The sequence below is a fragment of the Amblyomma americanum genome, chromosome 5 (assembly GCF_052857255.1).
Source record: "Amblyomma americanum isolate KBUSLIRL-KWMA chromosome 5, ASM5285725v1, whole genome shotgun sequence".
NCBI lineage: Eukaryota > Metazoa > Arthropoda > Arachnida > Ixodida > Ixodidae > Amblyomma > Amblyomma americanum.
The window spans coordinates 54,581,908-54,607,548 of NC_135501.1; the positions used below are offsets into that span (position 1 = coordinate 54,581,908).

The window sequence follows — 25,641 nt, forward strand, 5'->3', positions numbered from 1 at the left end:
CAGGCATGGCATGTAATGCGAAAGCGATATGACCGATGGTCGTTAAAGGCAGCGGAGTGGATATGAAAAGAAGCGAAGGGCAATATGGGCAGCAAGTCAGGCGTGCGAATGAGATTACGAAGTAGGGATGCTGAAGTGGCCGTATTAGGCATAAGACGGGGTTAACTGGAGGCATACAGGAGAGGTATTTGTCTTGCAGTGGACATAGCTAGGCTGACGATGGCAGTGGTTATACATCACGTCACACGATATCCACCAGCACAGCACTCACTGTGAACGCCTTGACCCGTTGGCGACCGTGCGTTGAGCTTCGTGGAATCCTGGAAAGAAGCGGCGTTCTCGTCCGGCAGCTCCGGCACGCAGACCACGGCCTCTGGGACGACAGTGCCACAGCGGAGGCGGCCATGTTGAAACCGGCCAGAAGGCAGAACGTTGGTGTAGAGCTCCTCGTTCGGGCTGGTGCATGGCAACTTAAACGGCACGTCACTAATATAGACGGCCTGTCGAAGATGAAAATCTTCGCCTTCTAGAATAGGAGAATCCTATCCAAACGGGCACTGTGAAAAGTATGTCCTTTGACTGCACCTGATTTAGGGAATGATGCGAACGCTTCATACGCCATAGCTTATAAACATATCGTAGAATCACCAGACCGTCATCGTTCGCTGAAATTTTTGCCTAACTTCGTATGACTCTGAACACAATCGACGTTATTTTCCATATGTTTTCCTGATTTCACGCCATTATGTAATACCCCCCCCCCCCCCCCCCCGAGGTGTCTGTAATGAAATAGAACAGGATGGATCGCACATGAACTGCATGCATACGTATGCCACTACCAGACACCCCCAGTGGTGGCTTAGTGGCTATGGATTCCGGATGTAGAGGCCGAGGGTATGGCATCGAATCTCATCAGAGATGGAGGCGAAATTATCAGTACACAATACAGAACGTCAAGTGGTCGAAATTACTTAGAAGACCTTCCCTATACGGCGCGTGTCATAGTCCATATGGAGCTAAACCTGACGTGGCATATCATAAAATACGATATCATTCCCCTGCACAAGTTACCAACAACAAAAAAATGGAGCAAACACTAACGCTCCGCCTTAAGCGTATGACGAATAGCCTAATGAGATATTTCCCATATATGCAGGTCATTTTCTTCTTAACATTCCCAGATCCCCGCGAGTCCTCATACTCCGCCGTGCGCAGCGGTGCAGCGTTCATGCGATGTGCCACTACCCTCCCTGACAAAATTCTTATACAAAAGTGTTTGGGCCCTAATACATTCCTGTATTTACTGTATAAGCCACCTATTACTCTGATACCTCACTCGAAAGCAACACGAACATTTTAGGAACACACCCCTTTCTTTACGCGTCAGCAAATGATGCGGTCTTCAATTAACAGACGGTTACAGGAAACCCTGTTAAGTTTTGCACAACACATAACAAATATCTAGTTGTAATGTTTATTTAGATAGCTTCACTGAACAGCAAGCCGCCACCAGTACATATTGCTGCGCTTTTGAGAGGGGCTATAAAAGCCCCTGTGAGGGCTGCCTATTGCACACGGCAAGTGCCGAGCATGTATACTACGCATGTCCTTTTGATGTCGCAATGCTCCAAAAGGACGGTAGTGTACATGTTCATCAACGTACACGTATGTCATCGTGATAGGGCTGCAAATGGCACCTCCCAGCATCAGGAAATCTAACAGTAAAACAAATACCCTATAAGCTTGCGGACACCTAATAGGAAATCAGTCTAAAAGAAATGCAGCAAATGAAATATCGTCTGTCAGATTTTCTATTTGATAGAATTCTTGTTAGAGTGATTGCCTATTATTTGTTGAAAACCAAATAGGCTATTGCTTCTGCGACTAGATTTTTTGTTGGGGCAGCTGCGATGACAGGCTCTTCCAGCGGTGTGCCTAGTAGGGCGCAGGTTGCTCTTCCCGAACGACCAATCATTAACTTAACTGCCACCTTCCACGATGGGCATTTTGCTCGCTTGCACAGGTTGTGATGACGCCGCACGGTCACGTGATCTAGGTGACCCACCTGCTTCTTAGGCTGTTCGCTGGGACCTGCCAGAGCCATGCCCGTGATTGGTTCACAACGCCGACACCGGATTTTCAGTAGGATGGGCTTTCAACGCCACCGTGTTATTAATAGGCAGCCAATAGAAATGCTACGGACTTTAGCAGGGTTTATGTGAGGGGTTTATTGCTAGCAGGATTTTTTGCTTGGTTAGGTAAGAGATGCACTCTTCGTGCCGGGTGACATGGACACTTAATTCACCCAGCACACTCTAAAGGCACACTCACGGGCTGCCGTTCGATCGGTTATCGAGCCATGAGATCGATTATGTCGATGAGCACAGCACTCAGACTTGTGCGGACACTGAATACCGCGAAGCCGATCCAACGTGCTTTAAGCTCCTAAAAAACACACACATTATTACGCGATAGCTCTAAAGGCCCCATTCTCCAGAAAACCCCGCGTTGTCGGCGTCGGGGTCGTGAACGAAAAACCACGGGCACGACTCTGGCAAGTGGTACCTAGGAGGAAGGTGGGCTATATAGGTCACGTGACCCTGCGGCATCATCACAACCTGCCCACCATGGAAGCAGAAGTTAAATGAATGATTGCTCGATCGGGAAGAGAACCTGAGCCGCACAAATCCCACCGCTAGGTGCACATGCCATCCCAGGGCAGTGGCGCGTCGCTTAACCGCTGCACCACTGCGACCGGAGTGTATGAGAAACGCCAGGCTTCTATGACTGTAAAATAGGGAATGAAAAAATTCTGCACAGATGGGCATCGACCCATTACTATATCGCGTCGTACCTTCAAGAGAGAGTGTTAATGTCCGCTTCATTTTTATTTTAAAGATGTTACAAAAATGGTCATTTAGCACTCGGGCAGCATCAGTTGGGACACGAAGAAGTGCTTTAGACTAGGAGTTCTCTACTTCCTCCTTCCTAGCTAAACCACTGCCAGAAAACACAAGGCACTTGTCATGAGCCAGATAAGGCCGTCAACTTTTGACGAGCCCGACTCGTTCAAGCTTCCGCCAGGGGGCTAAGCATCTGTAAAACTGGGAGGATTATTGCTCGCAGGTTCGGAGCGCGCGTTCCTGTGCTGAATTCGCTGCACAATTTCGCAGTTTGGCGAATGGTGTAGGGTGACCTTGTTAGTGTTGGTTAGGGCCAACGCGAGAGCGGGTACTCGAAAAGCAAAGAGGGACAGCATCCCTGTCATTTTGCCCATGGAAGCGTTGATAACTTTGGAAGTTTGTTCTGTGTCCTTATATGCTGTAGCCGGGAGCCCCTTCGGCTGCGAAATGCTGCTGTCCCTTGCACGAAATGTGCGATATTTACCCATGAAGCGTGGCCGGTGGCGCCGCGGCGGGCCTGGACCGCGTCGTGCTTTGGTTCTGGTCGGGTGGACGGTCCGTGGCCTTCGACGACTTGCGGCCAACGTGAGTGGAATGGCTTCTGGCTCCGATCGAAGACATGGCGGCTGGACGAGGTCGTCGAGAGGCGTTGTTTTTTTTTTATCGTCACACAATGGCACATGCCCACATAGGCGGATTGGCCAAGGATTGGGGGCACAGAGAGTTTTTCAGGTTAATATTTTCTTGACGAAAATAAAATGAATGCTGAGAAAGGAAGAAGTAAACAAAAAGGAACAGCGAAATGAAACGGGAAATGCATAACGCACGCAGGAGATCAACACTCAGGTTTATAGCCGAGTGGTTTATACTGGAAAAATTGCAGCGCAGCAGTAACAAATACGAGACGAGAAGGACGCAAACACAAGCGCTGCTAACAACTGTGTTTTATTGCTCTGAGCCAGCCTATATAACAACTAGGTACAAAACAACAAAGCAGAAACCAACACATCACCTCACGCATTCGTGGCACGATTATCGGAATTGTCTCCCGTTCCTCCAATCTTTTGTCCTATCATTGGTGTTCAGAAATGACATTTCTTTTTCACTAAGGCACACGGAGGGGTTGCTGACACACTTATCTGCGCATTTTGATATCGCCAGAGCTTCTGCTAGTCGAGAGGCGTGCAGCTGGCACTCAGGGAGACCTCCTTCTGCCTTTTTTGTCGCGCGCAGTCAAACTCGCGCGCACGGAAATGATAGTCATCTTCCTTTTTTAACAGCTCCAGCTACACGAGGGTCTTCCGAAGTAGACAACGCCAGCGCTTATATCCTAGTTTGTCGCAGTCGTAAAAATTCCTGCTTGAGAAGCTCCTCAGGAGATGTTTGAGGCTTGTTAGAGTACTTTTGGAGGGCCGGTTAGTTCATGGTCGACGTTAATAAGAAGAAAAAGAAAAAGTGACGGTCGATTTTAGCAGTTCAAATGAAAACTTGTTTTTCAGGAAAGGAAATGACGCAGTACATGTCTCACTTATCTGGATGGACGCTCGAACCGCGCTTAAGGGAAGGGGTAAAGGACGGAGTGAAAGAAGAAAGGAAAAAAGAGGGGCCATAGTGGAGGTCTCCGATTTAATTTCGACCATCAGGGTTTTTTTTTAACGTGCACTGACATCGCACAACACACGGGTGCCTTTTGCGTTTCGCCTCCTTTCAAATGCGGCCGCCGCGGTTGGGTTCAATCTTAGGTACTCCGGCTCAGTAGACGAGCGCCTTGACCACTTAGCCACCAGCGAAATGCGAATTAAGTGCGCTAGCATTTCGGTTTCACTTACGCTTCGGTTATCGGATCCATTGTTCAAAGATGGAAGCTGTCCGGATAGCGATAAAGAGGTTATGTTCATAGATGCGGACTTGGTCATTCTCTATTTTAAATTCTCAGATCCCTGCGAGTCCTCATACCACTCCTAGCGCCTTGGTGCAGCGGTTAAGCGATGCGCCACTCCTCTGCAATGGCTGCCATCGGTGGGGCTCTTGAGACTCACGTTGAACTTCCCAGCTAGTTTTCGCGACCAATCATTAAATGAACTGCCACCTGCAGCAGTTGGCAGTATGCCCACAACCGGTGGACAGTGGAAAGTGGGCAACCTACTAGGTGTATATATTGCCACACTGCTGACACTCTACCGGCGCCACCTTGAGGCCGAACCTAATATCCTAGCACGTGGCCGAGCGTCTTTTTGGTCTCAAATGAGCGCGGCTGTTCGGCGATCTTCGCCCCAGTAAACTGCTTTGCTTCCTGCTACGTTTGTCGGTGACATTATTTTTCGCACACACCTTTGCAGATTGCAGGTGGGCAGCCTTCCTCAACGCACGCTTCAGACAAGCAAACACACAACGGTTAAGTAAGTGGAATGCCACTCAAAGTTCTAGCACACTAAAACACGGAAGAAAGCATAGGCGTGCGCAGGGTTGTCCATTAGGGAAGCCAAGTTTCACCGCAGGGACCCCTTCTCCAACCCTCTCCCACCGAAACCCCTACGGTAAAACGCAACGCAAAGGTCAAGAGGAGGTGAAAAATTTCTTAAAAGATTCCTCAATTTTTATTAATAAGCCGCTTGAGATAAGGCTGGATGACTTTTAAGAGCGTTAGTTCTTATTTATCACCTTTTCTCGATTTCTTGGGGTCTGCTACCACCTTCCTTCGGGCCGAAATTTTCTGTCCGAGAAATTCAAGATGGCGGCCTCCGTAGTAAATCGATATAGCAACCTAATTGGTGACTGACTGGTGACGTCATTAGTATATCGAATGGGCGATTTATGGGTAGCGTTACTGATTTTGTGACGTGATAAATAACTAGTCATGTGTCTGTGTTTAATCGCCTATAACTCAGTAATTAATGAGGCCATCATAAATAGAATTAGATATTTGGAATTTTCTACATGCGTAAAACACGTTTCAAACCGAAATTAACTAATGGAGTTATTATTTAGTTATAGTCAGGCTTATATTTAATAGCTTATGATTAATTAACCGATAACATCATGATCTAACTGATGGCTTATTCGTAACGGGTTCGATGAGTATACCATGTTAGACACCAATATCATCTAATTAAGTTAATATTTATGGTTATGCGGCCATGACATTGCACTCAGCAGCTCAGTCACGTGGTAATACATAGTACGGACGATAGATGGCGCTACCAAACAGCTAACGCTAGGGTGCCTCGATGCCAGCGCCGCTGTTCATGGCGGCGCTGAATGGAGGCTTCAATCCTGAATGGAGGCCTCAATTCAAGGCTCAATGTGCCGCCGCGATCCTGCAGACCCATTAGAGCAGCTGTCGCTGGTCTTGCGGGCTCGTGCTTGTCAGAGCGGTCTCAAGAAGGGTCCTCAGTGCATAGCCCCGTTGGTAACCTCCATCTTCTCGGCACGCTCGACAAGCCGGCGCTGGTCGGTCGGCTCTGTGCTTCACGGAGCATCTTCCCAAGATGAAGGGGTGGTAAGATGAGGAATGGATAATTGTAAAACATTTACTTCAATATCCGAAATATCGTTATGAGTTTTTCTTACTTTCACGTGTAACATATCGCAAGAATAAGGCCGTTTCTGCATCGATGAGGAATCAAAATATTGTCACGAAGTGGTGACTGCAGTCCGGAGAACAGAAAGGCTGCGAAAATGGTGTCTAAACAAAACTCTTTAATTTGGGCTGACTTGCAATGGACTGAATCACTCGGCGGTGGCGTAGCAACAAACGCGCTCGACGGTCGTCGAACAGAATGCCCGCCGCTATCGGCCGTGGTCAGTTTAAAGCTGATAGCGAACTTTCGAGATAAAGCGTGAAAAGTTACTAACCCTCTGGAACAACGCAGAATCAGCTCTGCCCGGATGCGATCAATCCAGATAAATCTGGTCGCGTCTTGCATCGCAAACAAAGCGATAAAGAGGCGTGGCGTGAGATTTCAAGAATGAACAAATGCTCTAAAGATTCGCGGTATTACTCCCCTCTCAAAGAAGCATCGACCACATGCATTAAAACAAATAATGCGGCTAGCTACAAATAAAACGAATCGTGCGAAAATGATCACAGAGTGTGGAAATGCAGCGCCCTTTAGCGCGCATAATAGGGCTTCAAACAGACGACATGGACAACTTCTGGACGTACGCGGCGTCGCAGGGATGCAGTCATTGTGTCAGGGATGACTTCATAATACAGTTCTAGTCGACGAAGAACCTTGTACGGGCCGAAATAGCGGCGCAAAAGCTTTTCACTCAATCCACGGCGGTGAATGGGCGTCCAAACCCAGACTTGGTCTCCTGGCTTGTATTCCACGTTGTGTCTTCGTAGGTGGTAGCGTCTGGCATCGATCCACTGGTGGTCTTTGATCCGTAATCGGGCAAGCCTTCGAGCTGCTTCTGCGCGTTGTAGGTAGGCGGCGACGTCGACGTTCTCTTCTTTAACGTTGGGCAGCATGGCGTCAAGCTTGGTCGTGGCCTCCCTGCCATAGACAAGCCTAAAAGGCGCCATCTCGGTGGTCTCCTGCACTGCGGTCTTGTAGACGAAGACGACGTAAGGCAGGATTACATCCCAGGTTTTGTTTTCGGCATCGACATACATGGCGAGCCTATCGGCGATGGTTTTGTTCAGGCGCTCGGTCAGTCCGACGGTCAGCGGATGGTGTGCAGCTGTGCTCCGGTGGCTGGTTTGGCTGCAACGCAGGATGGTTTGCGTTAGTTGCGTTAGTTCCTCTGTCCGTGATGAGAACATCGGGGGCGCCGTGTCGCAGAAGAATGCACTCCGCGAAGAATTTGGCGACTTAAGTAAGTAACTTTATTTGCAGGAGGTTATACAATTAATCCCTGCGGGTGGCATAAGGCTAAAGGCTCGGAAGCCTGACGAGGCCTTAGCCCCCAATTGTGTACAGCCTGCAGCAGCAGAATCACATTTTCTTTACATAAAACACTTACGCGGCTACAATAGCACAAACATATTCCCGCACTATCAAAAACAACACGAGCACAGCAGCTAAACAATACAATAGAGCAATACAACACAAGCACATTTAGGGGATTTTGTTAAGAAAAAAGGGTACAGATACATTCATGTACAGCCGAAAGTAACAACTGCCAGAAATCAAGGAAATAAAAAAAGTATGTTAGTGAGAATTTCTAATAATACCATCCGGTAGAATTGAGCCTTATATTGTGTGGTGCAAGAACAGAATATCAGCTACAGACTACATGATAGCCATCTACAGATGTTTAGGGATTCTTGTAGTTTATTCATGGCTCTAAAAATATTTTTGAGGAGAACACTAATTCGTGATATGTTCTTTAAAAGCTCTGATTGGCTTGCTGAAGTCAATAGCAGATTCGTTTAGGTTAAGTATTTTGGCTACTTGGTAGTCTATACCCTGTTTGCCATAGTTAGTTCAAATTTTTTTGATCTTTCTTTTAGGGTTTCTAATTTCATATTTCGAGGAAGTATGGCAGATTTCTTCAGTACACAACTGTTTTTTGTAAATATATTGCATTAGAATTAAATTATATACTTTTATACCTGGAAGGATGTTATGTTTAGAGAAAAGGGGTTGCGTGGCTAGGTTTTTTATTGGGCCTTTGTAGTTTTTAAGGATTCGAAGTAGGCGCTTCTGCAGAATTAATATTCTCTCATAATTACCTTTGGTGGTAGTACCCCACACAAGCATGCCATACAACAATTTGGAATAAAACTACGTGTAAGAAATACATCTTTTCAACCATAAAGATAAAATATAGGATATTTTGGTTAGGCATCCAACGGTACGCGCGAGTTCCGAAATGAGGTGATTGACATGAAAATTCCAAGACAAATGTCCGTGAAACCATACTCCAAGGAACTTATGCACCTGCACTTTTTCCAAGTAATGGTCTTCGAACATTACCTCAATATCAGTTGAATTTTTGTTGATGGGCCTGAATACTATGTATTTAGTTTTTTGTGCATTGAGCCGTAATTTATTTTTTTTTTCAGCCATTGCGTCAATTCTACCAGATAGGCATTAATCTCCTCTCTTATTTTTCCACCTGTAAAAAATATGCTTGTGTCATCAGCGAATAGCGTGACGTCACGAGTGTGTTTTAGCTCAGTGATGTCATTTATATACAACAGAAATAGAACTGGTCCCAGTATTGAGCCTTGTGGGACCCCTGCTTTTGTAATTTTTGGGACCTCACTTTGTCCAACAAAACGTACTGCTGCCTCAGTGTCAAGAAACTCCGGAAGAGATCGAAGCTAATACCCCTAACGCCATATCTGCGCAATTTCCTCAGCATGATATTGTGGTTTACCGAATGAAATGCTTTTCGCAAATCGAGAAATATGCCTAAGGTATACAGCCTCCTATCAAGTTTATCAATTATTCGATTTTTCACTTTTACAAGTGCATCTTCTGTTGTTTTATTTTTTCGAAAACCATATTGGGGGGATGGCGAGAGTATATTATATTTATTAAGGTATGCTATCAGGCGCTTCTGGATGCACTTTTTATAAATTTTTGAAAATGTGGGCAAGACGGAGATTGGACGATAATTTGAGATATCATTTATAGGACCACATTTATGGACAGGAATTACTTTGGCCACCTTTAATTTCTGTGGAAAGATTCCAGTCAGAAACGATAAGTTTATTAAGAACGCAAGTATTGGACTAATAGTTAACGAGACTTCTTTTATTGGTGCTACCTTAATATCATCACATCCACTAGCAGCTTCCGCATTTATTCCTTTTATTAACATGTCGACTTCACCCGGGCTGACATCAAAAAGTAGAAGAGAATTCGTTTGACGAGTTTCATCATAGGTACAGTAGTCTTCAGCCTCGTCTGTTTCAGTTATTGCTGCATTCACAAAGTAGTTGTTTATGGCATCAGCTAGGGGCTGCCCCTCTAATATGATGTTATAAATGTTTATTTGTTGAATCGTGCTGCCAGCCTTGTTTTTTCCTGTCAAGTAATTGAACTCTTTTCATATTTTTTTCGGGTCTGATTTAATTCTGGAGAAATGTGACTCATAGTAATTTTTTTTGCTTTCTTTAGGTCGCTATTTAATTTGTTCCGAAACCTCTTAAACTCAAGAAATAAAGCATAATCGTTGCTCGCGAGAAATTTATGAAACATTGCATTCGGCTGACATCAAAAAGTAGAAGAGAATTCGTTTGACGAGTTTCATCATAGGTACAGTAGTCTTCAGCCTCGTCTGTTTCAGTTATTGCTGCATTCACAAAGTAGTTGTTTATGGCATCAGCTAGGGGCTGCCCCTCTAATATGATGTTATAAATGTTTATTTGTTGAATCGTGCTGCCAGCCTTGTTTTTTCCTGTCAAGTAATTGAACTCTTTTCATATTTTTTTCGGGTCTGATTTTATTCTGGAGAAATGTGACTCATAGTAATTTTTTTTGCTTTCTTTAGGTCGCTATTTAATTTGTTCCGAAACCTCTTAAACTCAAGAAATAAAGCATATTCGTTGCTCGCGAGAAATTTATGAAACATTGCATTCTTTTGTTTTATTCTTTGATGAAGCCCTAGGCCTACAGTGATCCAAGGCTTACGAATTTTCCATCTCCGCAATTTTTCCCTTAGCAACGGAAAAGCAGCCTTATAGCAGCATAGAAAAATGTCTAGAAACAGGTCGTACGCTTTATCTGCGTTTTCCTCCATATACACAGGAGACCAATCTGCCTGTTCTATCAGTGTTCGAAATTTCCTCATTGAGGATTCGCATTCGCTGTTGCTGTTCCTTTCGGTGGGCTTTTACCGCGGTGTAGCGGGTCAGGAAGTCGGTCGCTATGATGATCCACTTATTCCCAGGCGTTGAGTTTGGGAAAGGGCCAAACAAGTCTATGCCGATCTGCTGAAAGGGTCTTAAAGGGGGTTCATTGGGGTTCAGAAATCCTGCTGGTCGGGTGGGAGGGGCCTTTCGTCGCTGACAATCTCGACAGGATTTCACATAATTTGCGGCATCTGCAGACAGTCGGGGCCAGTAATACTTGTCTTGAATGTGGCAGAGGGTGCGAGTAAACCCTAGATGTCCAGCTGCCGGCTCGTCGTGTGGAGCCTGTAGAGCTTCTTCGCGGAGACAAGCAGGTACAACAAAGAGGTAGGCTGTTTTGTTCGCCGCGAAGTTATTCTTCATGAGGACTCACATTCTGTACACAGAACAAAGGCTTGAATGAGGCGGGAGGTGAAGAAACTATGCCTTCCTAGTACTCGATGAGGCGTTTTAGGTCGGGGTCCGAACGTTGCTGCTGGGCAAAAGAGCTGGGGCTGATGGGTCCCAGGAAGGCGTTCTCATCGTCGTCCAGCGGCGGCGCATCTACAAGGGTTCGTGAGAGGCAATCGGCGTCAGAGTGCTTGCGTCCGGACTTGTAAACGACGATGACGTCAAACTCCTAGAGGCGCAGACTCCATCAAGCGAGGCGGCCAGAGAGGGCCTTCAAATTGCCAAGCCAGCACAGCGCGCGGTAATCGCTCACCACTTTGAAAGGTCGTCCATACAGGTAGGGGCGCAATTTGGACTAACCCAGATGATGGCAGGGCACTCCTTCTCAGTTGTCTAATAGATAGCCTCGTCTTTGGAAAGGGAAGAAGCAGCTAGCGTATGCGATGACTTTCTCCAGCCCGTCAATGTTTAGAACGAAGACGGCGCCTAGGCCCACATTGCTTGCTTGGGTATAAGCTTCAGTATCAGTGTTTTCAACAAAATGCACGAGGGTCGGTTGGGACTCAGAACGGCGCTGAAGTTCTTTGAAGGCTTCTGCTTGCGGCGCTTCTCAATTAAATGGCACGTCTTCCTTCGTCAGTTTGGTCAGAGGTTTCGTCACGTGTGCGAGGCGCGGGTGGGGCGTGTCGTCGGAGCTTTTCTGGGTGGCGGCGTCGGTTTGAAGGCAGTTCGCGCCGTGGTCGGGGTTGTCATTTTGTGCGGCGTCGGTGCAGCGACTGTAGCTTCTTCATGCGGCGTAGCGGGTGCAGCGTCTTCAGGGGGCGTGGTCGGTGGAGGATCTTCGACGTTTCGCTCGTGAGCAACCTCACCTCCAGAGGTTGCTGTCTTTAGTTTCCCCTAAGGGGGCTGGGGGACCTTCCTCGTACCGCGGCTGCGTAGCTGCAGCGTGGCGACGCCAAGCGCGAGTTTGACGGCGATGGTGAGCGCGAAAGGCAGTTCGGCGTTTCCTCCTGTCGAGGCAGGTACTCGTAGATTTCCTGCGGACCTTAGCCGAAGCGTGGTCGTGAGGCGTCAACGACAAATCCTCGAAGACCGATACGTCGGTACGGGCAGTGACGAAGAATATGACCGGCCTCATAGCAATGGAAGCACAACGGCCGGTTGTTGGAAGTCCTCCAGGCGTCGCATTTCCTGGGGCTTGAGCGTCGTTCGTAGGCTGGGCATGCGGAGGAAGGGAGGCGGCATCCTGGAACGAGTGGCTCATCTCGGAGAGGACGTAAGGGTTGTCGTTGGGGCTGAGGAGTGCGTACTGCAGCGGCGTAGGTTATGGCCTGGGGTTCTGCGGCCGTTGGGGTGCCAAGTGCCTGTTGCACTTCTTCCCGTACCACATCCATGAGAGTCGCTGCTTGCGGTTGTGGGGAGGATGGCAGTAATTGGCGTAGCATCTCGCGGATGATTTCACGAACCACTTCCTGCAAGTTGTCGCTGGTGGTCGTCGCCGTGTCCGGACGGATTGCACAGACATAGGAAGGGCGGCTGTACTGCCGAGCCCGGACGTCGAGGGTCTTCTCGATCGTACAGGCTCCTTGCATGAATTCGTCGACTGTTTTTGGCGGCTGGCAGACGAGGCTGCCAAAGAGTTGTTCTTTTACGCCGCGCATTAAAAACTCAAATTTTTTTCCTCGGTCATCTCGGGGTCAGCGCGGCGAAAGAGGCGCTTCATCTCTTCAATGTAACCGCGGACGGGCTCGTTCGGAAGCTGGATACTGGACTCGAGGAGTCGTCCGGCTCTTTCCTTCCTCACGACACTAATGAATACCTTCAAAAGTTCTTTCTTGAATAGTTCCCATGTCGTTAGAGGCACGACTTGTGGTTTTTGTACCAAGTACGTGCTGAGGCCTCCAGTGAGCAATAAAACGTGTCCAATTTTTGCGCATCATCCCACTTGTTGAATGTATGTCACGCGCTCAAATTGGTTATTCTTGGTGGTCTTCGCTTAGGGATCCACCGAAACTTGGCGGCACCAGCGGCTGTTGCAGTATGACGGGGGTCGAGATCTGGTGAGGTTGTGGTGCTTGTAGCAGCGTCTTTTTGTTATCGGCTGCGGTCTGACAGGGTCCCGAACTCAGGCTTTTCTCCCTGAAGACGTCTGCTGGCTCGTCCTCCGGTGCGAAGCGCTGAGGGCTGGTATCACGATCTGAAGGGGCGTCCGGAACATGGAAGGATGCCCAGCATCTCCACCAGATGTCACGAAGTGGTGACTGCAGTCCGGAGAGCAGAAAGGCTGCAGAAATTGCGCCTAAAGAAAGCTTTTTATTTGGGCTGACTTGCGCCAACAATGGACTGAATAACTCGGCGGCGGCGTAGCAACAAGCGTGCTCGGCGGTCGTGGAGCAGAATGCCCGCCGCTGTCGGCCGTGATTAATTTAAAGCTGATAGCGAATTTTGGAGATAAAGCGTGCAAAGTTACTACAACATTCCGGAACTAGTAGAGTCAGCTCTGCCTGGATGCGATCATTCGAGATAAATCTGGTCGCATCTTGCATCGCAAATAAAGCGATAAAACGGCTTGGCGGCACATTTGAAGAATGAACAAACGCTGCAAATATTCGCGGCAGTATCTAACAATGTGCTTCGGAATGAATTTTCATTCTCTCTAAACCACGGCAAAAATTATTCATTTGTAGTTTGTTAACTGCAAACTACAGTTGCAGTAAGCGCCTTGTCTGAAAAGACTGCCTTATAATGACCTGGCAAGTGAGTAGTTCTTGGAACGCAACATGACAGGTCCAATTGCCGCCAGTATCATAAAAAAACATGCGTGGCTAAAACACTGCACTATAAACAATGACGAGACAGGTCCGATTGAGTAAAGGCATGGAGCAGACTTGGCGCCCCCCTTAGATGATGGGGGGGGGGGTTCCGGGGGGGGGGTGGAGGGCGTTGTGCACGCCCCTTCCTCTGTGTGCACGCCTGTGAAAGAAGGGAGGGAAGTGGGGAGGTCCTCTACCCGGAGGCAGCCCACTTCTTTATTCATGTGAGACAGTAAACAGCGAACGTGTCCGGTCCTTACGGAACCAAGTCCTCGCCCGATGCCGCGAGCTACACGTCCTGAGGGCACTGGTCGCAGGAATGTCCTCCAGGAGTGCTGAGGCCGAGGCTGAACTCTGCCTCCTGAGGGCTACGCCGGACGCTCCCCGGAACTTCGCAGCCACCTGGCGGGGAGCTCGCAGCTATCTCCCACCTGTTGGCGCTGGTCCCGACGCCCCGGACTCCACCTTAGGTCTTCCTGGCTTCCCATGCCTCCACTCTCTTCCCTGCGGACAAATTGCCCCACCAGATGGTTTTAACGTCTGTTAGGCGCCCGCAACGTGAGCCGCGAGGTCGCGGCCTTAATCAAGTCGAACATCAACCCTTCGCCCTCCGAACCTGCCTTCGCGGCCTGATGGTTGCCTCCACGGACACCCCGGAGACCTTGACCGGTTCCGGGCTGTCATCTCGCGTATCGATGCCACCAAGGCCTCGGTTAATGTCCGAATACCGGAAACCTTGAGGGTGGTTACCACGGGAACAACCTTGAGGGTGATTACCACCGGAACAGCCCTGGGGTAGTAGCCTTAGAAAGAGGAGGAAAGGTACCAAGGAAAGAGGAGGGTATGGCGATAGCATACGAATGTGTAGCTGGTTGGTGGCTTGACGGGAGCCATGCGGAGGGTGGTTACAGTAGAAAGAGGTGGTAGAATATGACTAGAACGGAGGAACGTATCACGGTGAACGTAGCAAAGACACCGGTGAGGAACGTAGCAAGGAGACAGGAACGGTTATAGTAAGTAGTTGTATGCTGGAGCGGATTGTGGGCGGGGACCTCTGTCCAGGACTCCGGTAGCTTCCGCCGACGCTTTGGCGATGGCAAACTTGGGTCGCACAAGCCCACAGGCGGCAGCGCCCGGTTCTCAGGGCAGTGGCGCATCCCTCAATCGCTGCACCATTGCGGAAGGAGTGATGTGAGCACTCCCAGGGACCTATGAATGTAAAGCTGGGAATGACCAATTCCGCATAAATGGACATTAACTCGTTAACGCTACCGCGTCATATTCATAATGCGAATCTTATGTGTCCCCTCTAATTTTTTTATGCATGCTCATTTCAAGCACACACATCTTATACATTCATTAGACGCGCATGTGTCTTTTGCAGTACAGCCACTAGGGAGCCAGGGACGAAGTCTGTTTACATACTACAGTTACAACTGCTGTGCATGGCTTGGGAAACGCTGCAACAGCAATTAGTTTTTTCTCTTCGAGCAATGCGCAGTGCGCTGTTTTCAATATCTGACTAATAATTTGAAGTATGTAATCTTAGCTGATTGAAAAGTGTGATTATCTCGGCTGTAATTACGGACGGTTGCTGCAGCCTGTAGTGCAGCCCGGCTTGTTCTAGTCAACGTGATTGAGACGATGGGAATTCGCATTAAGAGTCGCACCGTCGTTCTGAAATCACTATTGCACGTTTGGGGGCAGCGTAACTCAGTGCAGCCACCGTTATGTTATTTTCGAGCAGAAATCGTAGAGCTTTGTGAAATCAGTTGTTTACGTACGCTCGGCGAGTGGTTACGATAGAACTAGGTGGTGTACGCGATCGAGATGTGACTGGTTTTTCAGTGTTGGAAAGAAGCGGTCCAGAGAGATACAAAGCAGCAAAGTCGTCGTACACCACCTTTCCATCCCACGCCTGTTTGCGGTCGTGAACGTGAACCACAGTAACGACTGCTTGGCTAATTTTCAAACCACAGCAAACACCTTTTATTGGCCACTGAAAACACCTATTCTTCGCTCTTAACCTCTGCTGAACCGCTGCCATCACCGTCCGGTTCACGCCGCACCATTCTTCTTCCTTCGCTGCTTTTATTTCCAACAGGGGTGTTTTTAATACACTGTTTAAGACACGCGAAGACATTACAAATTTTGCCTGGTTTATGTCTGGCGCGAGGCCTATGAGACTGGGCGATGTGCTGAGACTGTATAGGCGATCGCGTGGTAGCTTACCTTGTTGTAAAGGTGGGAGGAGTTTGCATACATGATCCACCTTCTGTTCACTCACGCTACCTAGGATTAAGTCATGAAAAATTCCCCCGCCACCGCTGCTGCCTTGCTGCACAGACTATATTAGCATCTATCCATCATTAACATGGCACTCGTCATGGCTGTGAGGGTCCGTACTCTCTTCTCACGAGAAAATTCTTGTTCGGATTAAAAACACTGAACTTTTTTCGATTTCCTTTTTCTGCTTGTGCGACGTATAAGTACCACACAGATTGCTGAAATTGCTCACCGCGGTCAGTAACGCACGCGCAGTACAAACATCGCCCAGGGATTAGGAGGACCAGTACTACTACAAAAGCGCCAATATATATGCGAAAGTAGACTGATTTTTTCGCCAAAGGCAGCACTTGTCCGATTCTGCCAGCATATGTTTCAAGACATTCTTCTATTACATCGCGTATCTATCATGTTCACCTCTGAATACATCCGGTACAATTGTAGCTAACAGTCAAGAGGAGACAAGAGAATCATTGCACGTATCAAAAATTTAGAATTTACGAGTGGAAGGCTACGGCGCCCTCCTCGATTGTCTCGCGTGAGAACAGCGCGAGCCAATACACTCCACAGCCACCCCCCCCCCCCCCCCCCAAAAAAAAAAACCGCGAGACTAATTTCCAGTCAGATAAAGATTACACTACAATTCTCAGATATCCAAATATTATTTACTTCCTATTAGAATAAAACTCGCTCTGGTGAACAATAACAAAAAATAAAAGCGAGCCAGTTGCTTCGACCTTGGCGAGCAGAGTTCTCAAAGTAGAATATCCGGTGGAACCAGCATGCAAAAGTTCGTCTCATACGCACAGATTAAACCAAGATATTCTCAGTGGCATAACGCCTATGGATGTGCACAACGGTGCATCGAATGTGCACTCTCTCTCGTTCACAGATATCTGTTGTGTTCATTATTGTGTGCCGGACCCTCACTCTCATGCCTGCTCATAGAACATGGCGCCGTTGCTGTCAGTCATGTTGAAACACGCAGGACAAGCTGGTACCACCTTTTGGCAAAATTTACAGGGTATGAAGGTAACAATAGGGCCTTTTCTTGAATTTAAAGGGGGTTAACAGAACAGCGTTCTCCGGCGTTTTCAACGCTTACTGCATACTCGGGCACTGTTTCCATGAATACGCTTACTCGGAAATCTGCGGAGCAAAAAGTAAAACGCTTTGTAAAAGGAACACACATTTCGCGCATACAAGAAAACTGTGAACATGACGTCTGAACCAGGGATAATTTTCGGTATTTTTATGCGAGCACTCCTTTAAGAGCCTCCATGAAAACGAACGTGTAGGTATATTTGGCAAAAAAAAACAAACGAAGTAAACTTTGGATTTTCCGCGCCATCACCAGCATTAAAAGGAATCATATTCAATAAAAAAATAAACCTACGAAACTTTGTGCAATCTGTCTGTCTTTAAAGCCGATGACATTAACCACATTCTACGCATGGATGGGAAACCTAGATCAGCGTTAGAACACGGTTGAAAAGGCGTTCCACAATCCTTCGACGCACCCTTTTCTGAACAATCTCACACAATGGTGCATGTTATCTTTTCGCACTTCTGAAATAGGACCAGAAGCATTACCGACAAAAAATATTTGCGGGTGTACTGGCAGCGTCCTTCGAAACCAAAACAAATATCTGTTACCTTTGACGTCTGCGCCAGAGAGTGACAACCACGTGAACATAGATATGAACAACAGCAGTAGGAAACTCTACAAAGGCACACAATTAATGTGCTACAACGGAAACAACCTGAGGCCGGTGTTCCATACGCGCCCGCGATCTGTAAGCGGCTTCGAGCGAATAGTATGGCCGTCAAGGCATACGGCACTGATTTCCACTCACTTTGTGGACGTGAAAGTTGCTCAAACAAAGCGCGCTTCGTGAAAGTCTCAAAATAATACAATGTCAAAAAATTCGGGGAAAAATATTTGACATCAACATGAAATGTTTGACACCCACATGACCTCAACGACCGCGCCCTCACAGGAAGGCGCATTTGTGCTCCGGGTTCATGGGTGATCCCTCGAGGCAGCGAAAGGCATTGGCGAAAGGCTGGAAGTTGCGCATGGCTTCGGTGCATTCAGGCGACACACGGAGGTGGTCGCTCCTCTCCCAGCAAGTCACGTGGCAGGCCGTGAGGAAGAAGACCTGCTCTTCCGTGTACTCCTCGAAGCCGCAGGTCCCGATCTTCGCTGCGGAAGCGGAGGTAGGCCGCGTGCGCGATCTTCAGTGCCGGAAGGAGGGGAAAGAGCGCCGTCACGTTCCCACCGGAAGTGGCGTTGGCCGAGCACCCACCCAGCTCCCACAGGGCTCGGCCTGGGGAGCCGATGTTCCGGGTGCTCCCTGCGCCAATGTCGAGGGCGGACGATGCCGGATTCCACGGTGTCTGGGTCATGTCATCGCTGAGCAGAACCGTGAGTGCGTTGATGGTGCGCGCGAGCTGCGATATACGAAGAGGCGGGAGTATAATGAAATATCCTGTTTGCGAAGCTTCTTACCAACATCATTGCAGCTTCAAGAGATACGTACATATGGGTAGAAAATTACAGGTTGCACCTTCTAACTATTGGTCATTATTCCTCGCAGACCACCTTCAGAAAAAAAGCACTCTCAATATCGTTTTCTCATAAACAACAATCATTGAAGAAGGCCAACACTAAAATTAATAACACAGAACACATTTAGAAAAAAACTTGGCTGACAGTCCTCAAAAATCAATAACAAGACATCATTATACCGATGCGCGTGCCATGTAAAGCAGATATTTCGAGTCAAATGCGCCGAGCTCATAACTCCAGCAATTTCATCACATACAGCGTCGCCTAAATTTAGTTTTTCGGTGCCGTCACAACAAAATATTAGACGCAGTAAATTGCGGATTGACTATGCATTTTGTCCTGAAGTGTGCTCTGAAATCTGTGAAGTTTGTCGGGAACGCGATCGAACCGAAGAGCGCAAGTGGAAGAAAAGCAAATATGCACGCGAGCGTATGTGAGACTCCCAACCTGGCAGTCGCCAGTGAAACGACACAACGGGCCAGCCAATCCAGACCTATCAGCCACCAATACTCCGGAAGTGCCAGTCAACTTTCGCTGACTAATGCGCTAAGACATAGAGCTTAAATCTGCTAACATTGTTAGCAATGTACAGTTCAGCATTTGACATCAGAATCGGTAGGTCCAATTGCTTCAAGCCACGATCATCCGCCTGACAGGCGGTAATAGCGCTAGTATAAAGGAAAAAAATGTTTAGAGAATCTATGTTTAAGATACGTTAGTCAATGTTTTAGCGCGACTGAACAAGACAATTACTTAAACTCATTAGCCTAAGAACATTGAATACAGCTTAGTCACACGAATCACTTCGAGTGCATCCGCTACTGCCCTAGCAGTGCTCTTGCTTGCACAGCAGGTCACGTCTGAGCCCGTTCGGATGCCGTTGCAAGAGCAAGCTGAAGAAATGTGGTGGACAACACACGGGAGCGCACTGGGTCGTCCTCCGAACCCTGACTGGACACCCACCTCGGCTTCAGAAAGTTGTGGGTTCGACTCCCGCTGCAGGCCTCTTACCCACCAGTAAGATGCCAACTATGGTCACAAGGGCACAAACCGTACAAGCCATAGTACGGCCCGGTGCTCCGCTTCCTACGGCTCCATGGCTTCGGAGAGGAGACTGTGCTTTCAAATCACGTCGCTGAGGGCTTGAACAGGCACTCTGAAAGGGCCACAATTGGCTTTACCGCAGAAGGGGGATTTTTGTTCCTGGATGTTAGCTTTTCAAGAGAGTATAGGTGATGTTAACAAAGGTCCTTTCAAGCCTTTCACCCCAGAAGAGCCGAGCAACAGGCCGGGGGAAATCTTGTGCTCTTTAAAAAACCGGTGGGTGCCCGCCGGCTCTGGAGTTCCAACCTCGCTCCTCCTTAATAAGAGAATGATGATCTAGCGTCAGGCCACCGAAGTGGTGGCCTTGTGTTAGAGCACCGGTAGAGCAACAGTGGGCTTCACCGCACCTCTTTGTGCGCTCTGTTCTTTTAGCTTACATTTGCAACAGTTTATTCGCGTGAATTAATCAACTCCCCCTGTTTCCTCGGAGTAAAACTTGAAACCTCGAGATCATCAACGTTACCTGCATGGCGTACAAGAATCCGAGGCCTCCGTAGGCCATGGCGTCAGTGCTCTCGTCGGCGTAGTACGGCGGGGCTAGTGCTGCCACGGCCACGGAAATCACATTCGTCGCGGGGCTGTACGCAGCCAGGTGGGCCGACTGCAATCGAAACAACCGCAGGCTTGCCTGGTACACTTCGCTGCCAAGCGACGTTTGCAGCTGCTCGCGGCTCATGCGCCAGTGGCCGAAGAAGCTCTGCTCCATTTCGTATTCGGGTCCGTACAGGATTTCAAGGCTCCTGGTAGTCGTGTACTCTTCCGGAGGCCATATCACCGTGCTGGCGTTCTGGAGCCGGGTGGCGACAGCACGGACCGCTTTGGGGTCCAGGGTGGACCAGGAGGTGACCTCTGTTTGTGCCGTCTGGTGCAAAGTGCTCAGGAGGGCCGAAACGGCGAGCCTCTGAGCTTGGGGCATTACGCCGTCGTCAGCGCCTGAAAAAAGAAGCGTGTACACGTGGGCAGCGTTTATACCGCAAGCCATCGGGTAGAAAAACTCGGACAGCGGGCGTTTCATGAATAGGTCTCGCACCGAGCTACTAGTGATAGGGGCGAGGAGCTGGATGAACCACCACGCAATATGGAAGGTCACCTCCCGGGCAGAGTAAGAAGTTAAGAGGACACGCATGGCATCCAGCAGGTCGCCGTCGGGGGAGATCAGAATGTCCTCATCATTGAGCGGTGGTTTCGCGCTGAAGGCGGATTGCAGGGCGTCGACCCAGTCTCGAGCTTGGAGTTTTGGCACCAACGTGGTAACTGACGGATCAGCAGAAATCGAGGCCTCGGGTGTGTGGCGTTGAAAAAGAGAGACAGGTTTCCGAGGATAGAGTGCTGAATGTCATGGCTAGCCTTTGCGAATTCTGCAAATGCGGGTAAGGCCGCCCTTTCTCCAAGGATTCCGGATAAGACCCAGTCGACGACTGAGTTATAGAAGCCTTTGTACTTATTAACCTCGTGATTAATTATTTCCGCAATATATGATATACCCGATGGGCTCATGGATACCGACCGCCGGTGAGCGGTGCCGTGCCATGGCTCTACGAAGTCAACATAGAACCACAACGGCGTGACCCGCAGGACGGACAGGTTCACCAGAGCCCGCAAAGGCACTGAGTAATCGTCGGTGTTTCCAAGCCGAGCATCGGTGGGGTCTAGCAGCCAGGGGAAAAGCTCTTTGCTCATGAATTCGATGAGGCTTTTCGAGTCATCGATGTCTGCCGTGGAGCCTTGCAGGCGAAGGCAGGCGTCCATCATTAGCCTCACTCTTTTCATTAGGGGCCGACGGGGGTCATCGCGAAGCTATGCTCGTCCCAGCAGCCAGTACGCCAAGCGAAAAAGTGGCGCGGATACACTAGGCCGGGTGTCGTCGTGGAGCCATCCGGAGCACACAAACTGGCCGAAATCTTCGCAGGCTTCTGGGCTCTTGTCTCTTTTCAGGCCCAGCGCCTGCGCGTGATCCAAGCAAGCCCGTGTGGTGCAAACCGCGGGTACAACGTGACGACTGGTCACTGTGTTTGCAAGGTAGAAGACGACCACGGAAACGATGGTGATGATGACGAGCAGAAACACGACGGCTGCCGTCTTCCTGAAGGTGTCATGTTTTCGTCCTGTTAATCCGCGCGGCGATGGTGAAAAAGGAGACCCGACACGTACCTGCGGAAGAACGATATTGTGTAAATGAACTCCGTGCAGCCAGTAGTTATGACATCTCTAGAACCCAAGACCTACAAGCAGACATGAATCTACGACGCTATTGACTTGGAAGGAACAAATCTAAGTGCATTCTTCGATACGTATTTGGAGTAAGTACTCAAAGCACCCAATATACATTTTGCTTGTTACACAGACTACCTTATAATTTCACATTCATGGGACTAATAAAAAAGCAGAGACTGAAGGGGCTAAAACTGAACAAATCGTAACTATGGGAAGTTAGCGCATCGGTTGTCAATTAATGATAATCCTTGTTCATAATCTACGGAGTTTTACTTAGGTTTTTTTTTATAGCTGCACTCTCGGCTTGCCGGTCAGCTGGAAACTGCCATTCACTAGAAATTGCGGCATAAACACATACAATGCAAGGATTTCACCAAGCCGCTGCGAGTCATAAATGACGTAAACTTTCTACGAAACACGCCGTTTCCACAGGAAGACATTGGTAAAAGCAAAAATCATGGCTCTCTATCGCCTTTACGCCATAAGCTGTAAATCGTACCATTTCAGATCACACGATATTTCCTAATTCCCTTCGGTACATGTACGACAGCGCAAAATTGATAAGCAACGGCAGGGAATGCCCAGACTAAAAAGTTTTGATGAGAGAAAGAGGAAGTTTTTGCATTCTAGGCGGTAACTCTTTCATTACGATAGGAAAATTGGAAACATGTTGCCATGTATCGAGATCCGCAGATCACACGGAGTCTGTAGGTTACTCCGGGAACTTTTTTAATGACCAAACCAAGCACGGCTGCTAACTTTTCAAAATGCGATTTTTGTATGTCTCCAGATACCCAGTACCACAGAAGGTAGCCAAACGATGTCACAAAGCCTGAAAATGGAGCATGCGACTATAATGCGGAAAATTTCGCAGAGTGAAGCCTGAAGAAGAAGACTCGAGTCTTATCGGAAAAAAAAAAAACTTTTCGCAAGAGAAGACAGGGTATCAGAGATATTACCCTTCAGGTTACCACACACCCTAGATGAAATGCTCAACTTCATTCATTCCGTTTACGGCTGTGACTGCCACTCTTTCTTCAGCTCGGCAAGGGTGCAGGTATGGTATCGTTTGCACAAAATGACATCATCGTCACGAGCTACGTCACGTTGACGAAACCTTGTCTCGTATTTATATCAGCCAAATCAGATGTTTGAAACGGATAAGTATTCTCATGCAACCTATCAATATTCGAAGAGCCAATTGATTCAGTAACCTACTTAGTAAAACAATCATCCCATCAGCCATGCAGGATCCCAGTGACCCCATTACTCAACAAGACCCTTTCTTGCGTAACACGTGACACGTGATGCTTTGCACAGATGACGCATTATCGCAAGTCTTTATGTGAACGGCCCTTGTCTGGGTCTTAATTCTGAGCAGTGGAACTCCGCCCATGGCTTGATAGCCAGAGTTTCTGGAAGCTGTGCGTTTTGGCGCACTGCACCCCGACAACGCTGAGCTTCTCACAACAATATTACACTGCACAGCGAGCATTTATTTGAAGGAAGCCGCCGCGTACCATTTCCCGTAGTCCTCTGAGGGCGTCCAACTCTTCAACAGAGCTACGCCTGGGCAGCGTCTTGGGCGCTCCTAGTGAAAAGAAATGATGGCAGAAGATGAAAACGCCGTGAACATGTCCAACGCACTCGCGCTATGGAATAATAATAGCGTCTTTTGTAAAGAATGGGCGAATTGGTTATTTTTTCGCTGGTCCACGATATCCAACTGCTTCAAGAGAGCGTGAAAAAAAAAACTTCGACAACGCTTAACCTACACTTCAGAATGCCATACGGTAGCATTCGAGATCCCTACTGCTCCACAAGTACTCTCTGTGGCCAAGGTGCTGCCTACATCAGGATTTGGTCGTCCCACTTAGCCTTCTTTACCTTACCCTGTCGCCAACCCAGTGGGCAGGTAGCCACCGGCCACTGTAGACAAGCAGTGATGACGTCACACGGGCAAGTTTTTTAACAGTACTTTCGCATTCAGTTTCATTTTATTTTTATTTTCTTTTATTACGACCATGCCAGACTAAAAATGATCTTGGTGCGTTAATGCCTCCGTTCGGCCGACTGCCATTTGATAGAATACGGAAAGAATTATGCTGAATAAATTTCAATGCTGCAAAGCAAAATATTTGACACACGAAACGCATGAAATCCTCTTTGGCGTGAATTCCAGAAACAGAAGTTTATAGCTAAGCCACGAATTAGTTTCTAGCGAACTTAGTGGTAGCATGCTGCGATGCGGGCGATATATTTGCTGGAAGCCACTGCTGCCTGGCAACGCGAAATAGTGTGGCGGTGATTAGCGCAAAAGGGCGCTAAGCTTTTAAACCATAGAAAAGCTTGCATATTGCTTCAAGTCGGCTTAGGAATGGCTGCTGTAAGTACGATCGCTGTTTCAATTTCGATTAATGGTGTTCAGATATGGCTATGGTTGCGTTGCAAGTCGCATTAGGTTTTCGGCACCAGTGGCATACAATGTTTCTATATGTCATTTCTGATTATTCCTCCAGACTGTGAGCGTATATATATATTTCTGGCGATCACAATAAATTCCAGTTAAAGTTCATGCCTATATGTGTGTCCCTTTTCATATCCAGTCGTGTGTGTGCGCAATTATTTTTATAAAAGCAGCTCAAGTCGACATGCAGAATCGTAAGATCAGGATCTCACGCGCAGTTATTCGCGTCGACCCACGTGATCACTCCGATGCCATTATGAGCTGGCTCCGATGTGAGCAGGCTAAAACACTGCGTCCAGAAACTGGGCAAAACCTGCTGAGCATAACTCTCTTTCGTGACTACCCCACTTCACCATGTGGTAAAGCACTATACGGAAATTGTGAAAGTGGCCCCCGTGTCAAACCGCCGTGGTGGCTCAGTGGTTTGGGCTCTCGGCTATTGAGCCGGAATTTCTGAGTCCGAAGCCGTCCGCGAGTCGAAGCGTAAAGCCGGCCGTGTGCTGCGTGATGTCCGGGACATTCCAGACATTATTCCGGAGCCCTCCACTACGGTACCTCTTTCTCTCTCCCTTCTTTCACTCCCACCTTCCTCCCTTTCTTAACGGCGCAGTTTGGCTGTCGACCGTGAAGCGAGACACTTGCTGGGCCGTTTCCTGTCATCAGCAATTTTTTTCTAGCCGCAACAGAAGAAAGCTTGCCTATTCAATATTAGTTAACTTGACTTCTAGCGAGCACGTCTTAGCATTATTCTGAAACATTGCACTGCTCACAATGCTATGGCAAAAATGTGACCTTATAACATAAAAGGCCCCCTTTTTTAATTTCCCGTAAACACCCTGCATAGCTGTTGCTCAGCGACCATAGTTTTGTTCAGGAAAATTGACAAAAGACCAATTATGAGGTGTGTCAGGCAAGGAGACACGATCTCTCCAGTAGTATTGATAGCCTGTTTAATGCAGATAACTGTATTGGGAAGAGTGGGAATAAAAGTTAAGCTAGATTATCTTAGTAATCCTTGATTTCCTGATGACATTGCTTGCCTAAATAACTGAGCGGACCAACTGAAACGCATGATCCAGGTC

General features: G+C 48.1%; 1 protein-coding gene across 1 annotated transcript; it reads right to left on the minus strand.

Annotated features, from left to right (window-relative positions):
* Nucleotides 1-18,296: 18,296 nt before the first annotated feature.
* Nucleotides 18,297-21,627, minus strand: LOC144133884 (uncharacterized). The gene is made up of 3 exons (XM_077666951.1): nt 21,363-21,627; nt 20,342-21,105; nt 18,297-18,656 (listed from the first exon to the last, which is right to left on the minus strand). Exons 1-3 carry the CDS (start codon nt 21,625-21,627, stop codon nt 18,297-18,299), a joined length of 1,389 nt encoding a protein of 462 aa, XP_077523077.1.
* Nucleotides 21,628-25,641: the final 4,014 nt, after the last annotated feature.

Excerpts from the sequence above, each read along its gene's own strand:
- LOC144133884 (XM_077666951.1), bottom strand. The coding sequence starts at position 21,627 with ATGGACGCCTGCCTTCGCCTGCAAGGCTCCACGGCAGACATCGATGAC. Across the intron at positions 21,106-21,362 it reads GGTATCCATGAGCCCATCGG|CTCGAGACTGGGTCGACGCC; the intron begins GTATATCATATA and ends CAAAACTCCAAG. Across the intron at positions 18,657-20,341 it reads GATTCTTGTACGCCATGCAG|CTCGCGCGCACCATCAACGC; the intron begins GTAACGTTGATG and ends CGTATATCGCAG.